Source organism: Azolla caroliniana, unplaced genomic scaffold, assembly GCF_043228905.1.
Source record: "Azolla caroliniana isolate FFs.n. ecotype wild unplaced genomic scaffold, voAzoCaro1.0.p SCAF_1, whole genome shotgun sequence".
NCBI classification, from domain to species: domain Eukaryota; kingdom Viridiplantae; phylum Streptophyta; class Polypodiopsida; order Salviniales; family Salviniaceae; genus Azolla; species Azolla caroliniana.
Window position 1 is genome coordinate 32,003,239 of NW_028230436.1, and position 10,376 is coordinate 32,013,614.

The 10,376-nt window shown below is 37.8% G+C and overlaps 1 protein-coding gene, 1 long non-coding RNA gene and 1 pseudogene across 2 annotated transcripts; all 3 read left to right on the forward strand.

The window, feature by feature from the left end:
* Positions 1 to 63: 63 nt before the first annotated feature.
* LOC147869794 (uncharacterized) lies at positions 64 to 877 on the forward strand. Its single transcript, XM_087333243.1, has 3 exons — positions 64 to 264; positions 361 to 438; positions 607 to 877. The coding sequence occupies exons 1-3, from the start codon at positions 64 to 66 to the stop codon at positions 718 to 720; spliced, it is 393 nt and encodes a 130-aa protein (XP_087189369.1). The 3' UTR covers positions 721 to 877.
* Positions 816 to 2,451, forward strand: LOC147869795 (ribose-phosphate pyrophosphokinase 1-like; annotated as a pseudogene).
* Positions 2,452 to 5,773: 3,322 nt separating this feature from the next.
* On the forward strand, positions 5,774 to 8,331 carry LOC147869796 (uncharacterized). The gene is made up of 2 exons (XR_015532389.1): positions 5,774 to 5,837; positions 8,185 to 8,331. It is a non-coding gene; the product is annotated as an uncharacterized LOC147869796 (long non-coding RNA).
* Positions 8,332 to 10,376: the final 2,045 nt, after the last annotated feature.

The following is a 10,376-nucleotide window of genomic DNA, read 5'->3' on the forward strand; positions in this document are numbered from 1 at the left end:
TACAAGGCACTCTTCTTTCTGTTCGCCTGCGGACGTTTCTGCGTTGCGTGCGGGGGGCTCATCATGTACTATGGCATCTATTGCGTCGATTGCTTCCCCGTTTGTTTCGACCTTTGCCGTGACTGTGTTCATCATAATCAGCAGCAGCACTATAACCACCGATTTGAAGCCCTTCCACCTTTGATTAATAGCGGCCCCCAGCAGCAGCCGCAGCCGCCGCTTCTACCCGTCATGACTCGCCGGGACCTCTCCCGCCGATTTCAGGTGAGAAATCAATTTTATAGTCTTTTATGATTTTTTGTCGTGATGATCCAACATTATGATCTCATAATCTCATGTATATCATCGACCCCTGATCAGGGATTCCCGTTCCCTCCTCCTCAGCAGCAGCTGTACGACCCGAGATTTCCATACAATCCCCTGTTCCCGCGTCCACAGGTGAGGAAATTAGCATCATCGAACACATCGTAACTCCGAGTCTCCCAATTCAATCTAATCATTCATGACCCCAACCCCACAACGTTTCTATTTTTGTATGATCTCGCGTACTATACGCCTTACATATAGCTAACGTTGCCCCTCCCTTGTATTGCCGGATTGTAGCAGCAGATCGCTCACAACCACTTTGGAGGCATTGGGAACTTATTGTCTGGGGCGTTGTTTCTGGGGAGAACTATCCCTGACATCATTAACCTAGCCAGTTCGTGTTCTATTATGTGAAGGACAACAGATAGAGAACAGTTTTGAGTGATTCATATGGTATCCATGTACCATCAATAACAATATGAATTCAAGCGCCTTACAATAATGATTCCATGAGAGGACATATTAACAAATCTGTACATATTAATTATTCAAATAATGTTTATGGTATACATGTTACAACAATCAATCCATCACAAATCTATCTGTACTTATTAATTATGGTTCGACCTCCCAATAATAACATAACATTTGGAGTATAATCTCCATCTCATCATTTGGACCATACTGAATGAAATAAAGACCCTTTATACAGGTCTCACATAACAATAGGTCAAATACTTGCACAAAAACTGTGATAAATGTTTCCTTAACGTTATCAGCAATAGGGCAACAAATAAAGCCCTTAACCGTGCACTTGCATGTGATTTATACTCTGGTCAATCTATTGGATATTTTGGCATTCCTATAGACAATGTGCATGGCTAGGTTTGTTTCATATATGTTCATAAAGCCACTCAAAAGCTCTGTAGTATTATTCGTCTAATCATGCAGGATTTCTTGTTATTTTGGATTATGTTGCAAACAAAATTATCTTATTTGGAGACTTGCTGGTGGTTTCTCGTGATGTTGAAGGTGTGGCCCGTCCGTACAAGGGCCTTCCAAAAGAAGATACCAGATGCACCACTTGCAGAGGCATAATGTTGCAGAGGTATGATCATTGTCGTTAAGACATTTTGACATATGCCTTATCTTGGCGTATATATTTGCCAATCAGTTAAAGCTGCAGAGTACATGATTTCGGCTGTCTTAGTGTTGCAAATAGGGTTAGCAGCAATCTTCAAATCTTCTTGTCATATGCAAAAGGTCGTCAATAAATACCGTAAGTATGTTGTCTTAGTAATATTGTGATCCATGCTTAAATAGGTTGACATGCATCTTATTGGAGATGTGAAAGGGAAAGTTGCAGTTATGGTAGATGATATGATCGATACGGCTGCGAATGTTTTATTTGGTGCTCTGAATGGGGTTTACGCAATAAGGTTTGATCATTTGACTTTCTTTTAGGAACAATCACTAATGGAGCTGCCCTTTTACACCAAGAAGGAGCCCGTGAAGATTATGCCTGCATCAATCATGCAGTTTTCTGGTCAATCGTTTGAAATGCGGCTGTTTTGGAATCTAAACTTTCCTCAGATATATATTCAAAACAAATGTTGGTTTTACTCATAAACAGTCCACTGGACATTGAGCGATTGTGATGTGAATCTCTCTTCCAAGAAGTAACCAACTAATTCTGTGCTTGTGAAAGAACAGAATTACTTCCCGCAGTTGGCAGCCCTGTTGAGAGACAATTTGGCGTTTTTACGATGATAGTTGTGTGAGTAGCTTTGCATTCCATAACTAAAACCAATAGTTTTTGTTTGGTTGTTTCGGAGGGCACAGATGATATTTATCGTTGTTTGTTGGAAATGCAGGCTGTTTCAGAAGGCCGTTCAAGCCTTGGCATTGATTGAGTTGTTCCTAAGGTATTGCAGAGAAATTTGAAGACTTTTAGAATTGAGGGCTTTTGTTTTTCCTGTCGGGTGGGACATTATAGCAAGATGTTCTGTTCAATGTGTAGCCTCCTTTGTGAAGATTGCAGAGAAATCAATTCATTCTCTTTTATCATTCTCATCATTACCATGTATCCAGGCGATGGGTAAAAAAGTCATAGCAAGCTGTGGTGGTTCTTGTTTTTGGACGGAAAGCGTGGATATTTTCATAACTAAGAACGTGAATGGGCGATGTTTGTGAGTGCTTGTAATATGAACACATGTCTACTAGAGAACATTAGTGGGCGTACCTATGTGCCCCTAATGCACATCGTTCAGATCATTCCTTTCCTCTTGTCTTTTAATATAAAAGCAAAAAGCTCATATGATTATTCTTTTTTAAAATGGTTCAATTTCATATGCCTCATTTACAAATTCGTCAATTCGATATGCCACAAATAAATGCGGCCATGCAATGAACAATCGAAGGACATGAAGTAAAAGTTGGCCAACTTATTCCACTTTGTAATAGTAAACATGTCAAGAAATGATGGAATACAACACCCCACTTTTGGTAGGGTCATATCCACTTTGAAATTGTTTGATCCGCTGACAAGTGAATGAATATTACACATCCTCTAAACACAAATAAACAAGCAAAAGCAACAAAAGTAAGGTGCAAAATAGAATGCATGAAACTTCTTCTTTGAATATATTCTTCGCATGTTCATGGTTGTTTTGGCAAATTTCATCCCATGTAATATTTGCAATATTGGTGTTGTACTTCCCCATAATATTTAATGATGGGATTAGATAATGATTCCAACTGCTATTATATGTTAACCTTGATGGACATGTAAGTTCCTTCAAACCTTGGACTTGGAAGAGCAGACATTATGAAATGAGATACTTGTATGTTCTCCTATATTACCATCTTGATCATGTTACCTGCACAGATGCTTTGACCAAATTACCTCGCATGAACAACAAATAAATTTGGTCAAAGTTCGAGGCTCTTGATGAAGATGTAGATGGAAGACGTAGAGGCCAAGAGCTCCATCATTAATAGCATAAGAATTGGGATATGATGTGCATCCCCATCATTTGGACCATTCTCAATGAATAAACACCCATTGTGAAGGTCTTTAATACTAGTGGGTCAAAACGAAATGGTTTTAATGAAACCATGTATCCATCTCTAATCAAGCATCCCAACAAGTTTGGAAAGAATAAATGTTAACTAATACTTATGAATCAGGGTAAAAATGCTTTGTTTTCTCCTATGTGTGTGACTATATATATGTACTACATCTATAGAGCTAGTGTCTTAGAGGAGTCCATAACTGGTTGCATTCGAGTATGCAGCAATGGATGTTTTGATTTTGCTATGTTTGCATACATATATACCCTATGCCAAATACCATTTTCAGAAAACAAATGCATGTTTAGATCGTAAAAGTACAATGTGATCAATATGGTACTCAACCGTCATGGCTATTGTTTCCTTACATATGTGACTTTATTGGGAATCGGGATACAATCAATTAACTACATTGTAAACTGTAGTTCTCTACTTCCTTAAGTTTACTCTCTACATATTGATTACAATAACTCAATTATTTTACAATTAAGGGACATGCCCGATTTATAGAATACTATATTTTTAGCTTTATATGGCAGAGTTGATACAATGTCCTTCTATATGTATAGCCACTTTATTTGTACAAATTTTACATTTGTGTATTGTATAATTGCTATAATTCTTGTTAAATTCGTTTAGTACTTATAACTTCATTCCATATATTCATATTTGATTTAGTATAATAACTAACTTCGTTGTACCATACAAATTTAGAATAATTATATATTGAGGGCATCCCACACAGTCATATGTAGATGGTTTTTTACTTATGTTTTCACATGTCCAATGATTCCAATGGACTTGGAAGAAAATTTACATTTGATCTTACCATCATAAACCCTGCCCCGCCCCGCCCCCACCCCAGCCTTTCAAATATTTCAACTCGAGTTTTTACTCACACCCAGTCCGTTTTGATTCTTTGGTGAGTTCCATGATTATCTAGCCTCGTTATCTTCGATACGGTTTGCCTTCCTTCTTTCGAGGACCTTCGAATCGATGTCTTGTTTCATGCTCTATGTGTTTAGGTGTCGGGACTTTTGCTTCCACTACTCTTTATGTTAGTGAAAGATGGCTGGCCACATAAATACATAAGTCTATGTGTGCCTTGTGTGTATGCATGTGTATATATGCATGTATGTGATTTATGAGGGTTCCACATATGTATATATATATATATACATACATTATTACATATATATAGATATATATATTCTTTCTGCTCAAATGCGAGTTGTCTCCCCTGCATTTTTAATTCCTCGCAGAGCAGGAAGAAGAGGTCATCGATTCTGTTCCCTCAATAACTTTCTTCTTTACATCCTCAGAGTTTACCGCATTTCTCCATAGATACGCTCTTCCTCTCTCTGATCCATACCTCTGCGCCTGATGGATCGAATGAATGGGCTGATGGATCCATAAGGCTTGCAACTCACTTTGCATCTGGTGGATTCAGACATATTTTACTTGTCCGTCCATTGATCTTGAAACATTATTGACGATACGCCATTGCGCGCCTAAATGTTTGGTACCAATCAATCAGAGGGAGGGCCTCCAAGCCACCTCTTCTGATCGTTTCTTCCCTCTAAATACACCGGGCCCATTTCGCAGTGGATAAGACATGTCGACCTTAAGCCAAGAAATACATGAGGCTGGGCAAATATTCTTCCAGGGATTGATGCCACACGAAAAGCAACAGCTTTGGTACAGATTCATGGAACTGGATGAAAATGGAGATGGGAGAATCACGGTCCAGGAGATTCTAAACAAGCATAGGATCCTCAACGGAGGAGCTGTACATGATAGGGTTAGGATGCTGTTTCCCTTGGTGGACGAAGACCAAAACGGCGTCCTTGACTATGATGAGTGCAAGACACTCTTCTTTCTGTTCGTCTGCGGATATTTTTGCGGTGCGTGCAGGCGTCTGATAATGTATGATGGCGTCCATTGCCTAGATTGCTTACTCGACCTTTGCTCTTCCTGTTCTCATGGCCATCACCATCGCCGCCGCTTTGAAGCCCTTCCGCCTTTGCTGAGTAGCCTCCCCCAGGGGCAGTTTCTTCCTCCTGATCCCGCCCATCAACCACGGGACACCACCGGCCAGCAGGTGAGAAAATTAACATCATAAAACACACACACTCACACACACACACACACAGAGTAACTCCTCTGGACCCAAATTAAACTACCACAACCTCATTCTTATCTTTGTCATGATTATCCAACCACATTTCTATTTCTACCACATCGCCCTTGTATACGCCATTGCTAATAACATTTGCCCCCTCCCTTGTATATCCTGATTGCAGATGAACACTACCACCGACCACAGTCGAGGCTTCAGGAGGAGGACATTGAGGACATTGTCTAACGTGGTTATGGTCATGGTCGTGAATACTGTCTCTAACGTCACGAGTCTGGCCAGTTTGTGTTCTATTATGTGAAGTACAACAGATAGAGAATAGGTTGGAGTGATTGATATGGTATCCATGTACCATCCATAACAATATGAATTCAAGCTCCTTACAATAATGATTCCATGAGAGGACATATTCACAAATCTGAACATATTAATTATTCAAATAAACTTTATTGTATATATTTTACCATAATCAATCCATCACAAATCTATGTGTACTTATTAATTATTGTTATTAACAATTGGATTATGATGGCCATCTTATAGTTTGGACTATACTGAATGAAATATGTAGAGGTCTCACATAACAAAAGGTCAAAAACTTGCAATTCATCTCTGATAAATATTTCCTTAACGTTACCAGCAATAGGGTACTAAGTAAACCTCATACTCTAAATCTCAATGCTCTCCTCCTTGCAATCAGACTTACTAGGATTAGAAAGATATCTGCTTATGACACCAACAACGACACTAATGACGATAATATCTGGTCTTGTATTATTACCCATAGCATACATTAAGGAACCAAATGGTGAAGTGTAAGGGAAATGACAAAGAAGTTCCGGGACGCGGGCGGCAAAAACCCAGAGACCTTGCAAGCAACACTGCTCGCCCGTAGCAATGCTCGCCTTAGCCATTATCACCCGCCGAATTACACTGTTCAAAGATCGCTCTAGCCATTTCCCTACTGCTTCCTGGCCGAAAATGATTGAAATGAAGAATTGAAGACATCCCTTCTTTTTCTTGCTCGGTATGTGGATAATAGTTTCTACGCAATTTGAAATGACTAGCTTCAATCCTGTTATCCAGAAGATTTGGCTTATGAATATCCTCATGGTCTTGGTCTTTATTGGAAGAATCTCCATGTATTGCATCTTCTATGGTCGGGACGAGGGCAAAATCAATAAGACCATTGTTTTGTCTTCAATGTTTTGATCTTCAACAAATACTATATCACGACTTTCCTAAAAGAGTTCGAGGCAACATTTGGGGATACAGATCGCCTTCGAACAAGCCTTACCAAACTCTATTCATTACATCAAGGTAAGCGTCCGGTCTCCGTTTATGCATCTAAATTTAGACCAGAGAACAAGAAAGGGAGGGAGAGAGAGAGAGATAGAGAAAATAGACAAGAGAATAAGAACTGAATTATGCTTTCGTAACTAGTGTTGTTCACCTTGACTAAGGCCCTTGTATTTATACATGTTGTTCAAGATTCTAGAAGCTTCTAAAATCTCCTACATGTAGAATAAATAATCTACAATAATATACGAAGGTAACATGATCATGTATTAGATGTGTAATCTACATTAAACCCTAACTCGGTCGTCTTGGCTAGAGCCATTGTAATGTTGTTAGCCTAATCAGGTCGTCATGTATGCATAAATTTACTAACGAAGCATTTTTTGTTTGGGAAAATAAAGAAAAACGAAATTCATTTAAATAATCAAAGACACAATTACCTTCTTTATACATTAAATGCATTGATCTTTTAAGAAAAAACAATTTATTATTACTTGTCTTAGATGCATATAAAGTTTCCGAGTTTGTTCCCTAAAGCTTTGACATTAGTTTCATTCACAAGAGGGTTTAAATATAGTATCTCCTACCCATTGTTGGTTTGCATTTGCGTCCATACGAAAGTGCTAAGACAGGGCATTGATTGAATACCCGAGAGCACTTTACATTTATATAAGACAAAGGTTATCTTGTGAAAATTATTGAAGGAAGAAAGCAAAATATGCAAGAAAAATTTATGCACTATATACTTTCGAAAACCTTGAAATCAATGTCTTGTTGCATGCTCCATGTGTTTAGGTGTCCGGACTTCTATTGGCCACAGAAATACACAATTCTCTATGTATGCTATTTGTGTATGTATGTGTGCAGCATGCATGTATATGTATCATAATATGTATATGTATGTAGGTATGATTTGGTGTATGTGATTTATGTAGGTTCCACCATAACTATGCTTTCTTCTTAGCTCAAATGCGTGTTGTCTCCTCTGCATTTTTTTAATTCCTCACCGAGTAAGAAGAAGAAGAAGAGGTCATCAATTCTTATTCCCTCCCACCACGATTCCTCAAATTTGGAATATCTTAATTTTGTTCATGTATGCAAAAGTCAACCGCCCCCCCATTTTATCCATGGCTACTCGCAATCCCTCTGTCTCATCCATAGCCCTGCGCATCAGCTTGATCAAATGAATGGCTTGCTGCTCACCTTTTGCATCTCATGGATTCAACGCATGTTTTACTTGTCAGTCATTGATGTTCAGACATTAATTATTTACGATCCAGCCTGCCATTGTGCGACACTCTTTGGATGCGGATGAATTAAATTCTGTGAATAAATTCCCCCCGCAGTTCCGCCCTAGTAACTTCTTCAAGTTTTGAGTGATTAATATGGTATTCATGTACCATCAATAACAATATGAATTCAATATCCTTACAATAAGCATTGATTCTATGAGGACATATTAACAAATCTGTACTTCTTATTTATTCAAATAAAGTTTATCCTATATATTTTACCATAATCAATCCATCACAAATCTATCTGTACTTATTAACATGACAATGGGAATCTGATCTTCATCTCATCATTTCAATCATATTGAATGAAATGAACATCCATTGTACATGTCTCACATAACAGTAGGTCAAAAATTTGCAAAAAGCCTCTCATAAGTATTTTCTTAACGTTTTGAGCAATAGGGCAATGAATAAACCTCATGCCAATTTCCAATGCTCTCCTAGTTTAGGCTGAACCAATTGGTTGTTCGTCCCCCAATCACCAATTTACATATAAATAACTTTGCACAACCTTACTCACACAACCTTGCCTCTTTGGTGAAATATTGATATCTCAAAGGAAACGGTTTAAATGAAACCATGTTTCCATCTCCAATCGAGCATTCAAGAAGCTCGGAAAGAATAATTATTACGATTACTTAAAAATCACAGTAAAAAAAAGCATTGTTTTCTCCTATGTGTGTCGACTATATATACTACATCGATAAAGCTTGTGTCTTAGAGGATTCAAGCTTTTGCCTTAGAGGATTCCATGACTAGCATTGAAGTATGAAGCAATGGATATTGTGATTTCACTATGTTGCATATATATATACCCTATCTCAAGTACGATTTTGAGAAAACAAATGCCTGTATATATTGTGAAACTATGATTTAGTTGGAATGGTACTCAACTGCAATGGGTATTATCTCCTCACATATGTGAGTTTATTGGGATGCAATTGCTTAACAACATTGTCAATTATGTAAATTATTGATTTTGATAGTCTTGTACTTATGAAGTTTACTTTGTACATGTAGATTATACTACCACAATTTTACAATGAAGGGATGTGTGTGGTTTGTATAATATTGTAGTTTAAGCTATATATCTTGGAGTTAATACTAATGTCTTTCTTAAGGTTTTGCCTTCCAAAGGTGACAACTAGCAAGATAGTATTAGATGGTGGTTTTTAAGAGATTTTAATCATTCCATTGATATTTTTTGACAAGATAAGTTTTTTAGAGGTATCATGAAGGCATGGTGGAACTTGAAACATAACTTGGTCCAATGTCTACCATCATGTATGGAGGAATGGTTGTGCCAACCCCTCATAATAAACCCATTATTTCTATTAGAAGAGGGGATAATGTTAGGGAAAAGAAATAGGTTGAAGTGGGGCTAATTTTGATAGAGGAGAAAGATTAGTAAGGATTTGGCTGAATTTTTCTTATTCAACGATGGAAAACAAAACTCATGCTTGTCATACAATTTGGGGTGGGAACGTAATGTATGCATAAATCAATAGAGTGTTTACGATGTCTTCCTTTCAGCCTTCTCAAATTAGTCTATTTTGGTATGGTATGTTTTCAACTTTATATGTCTTGTTGGGTGTAAGGGGTTTTAAAAACTCTTGTCACTGTTTTATTTCGATGTTTTGAATTTTAAACAACTTCATTCTATCCATATGGAAGATGACTTTGTAACTCAAGGGAATATGTTGTCGACTCTCTAACTGCTTCTCTCTCTCTCTCTCTCTCTCTCTCACACACACACACACACACACACACACACACACACACACACACCCAAGTTTGGGGAGAAAGATTAGTAAGGATTTGGCTGAATTTTTCTTATTCAACGATGGAAAACAAAACTCATGCTTGTCATACAATTTGGGGTGGGAACGTAATGTATGCATAAATCAATAGAGTGTTTACGATGTCTTCCTTTCAGCCTTCTCAAATTAGTCTATTTTGGTATGGTATGTTTTCAACTTTATATGTCTTGTTGGGTGTAAGGGGTTTTAAAAACTCTTGTCACTGTTTTATTTCGATGTTTTGAATTTTAAACAACTTCATTCTATCCATATGGAAGATGACTTTGTAACTCAAGGGAATATGTTGTCGACTCTCTAACTGCTTCTCTCTCTCTCTCTCTCTCACACACACACACACACACACACACACACACACACACACACACCCACCCAAGTTTGGGGAGAAAGATTAGTAAGGATTTGGCTGAATTTTTCTTATTCAACGATGGAAAACAAAACTCATGCTTG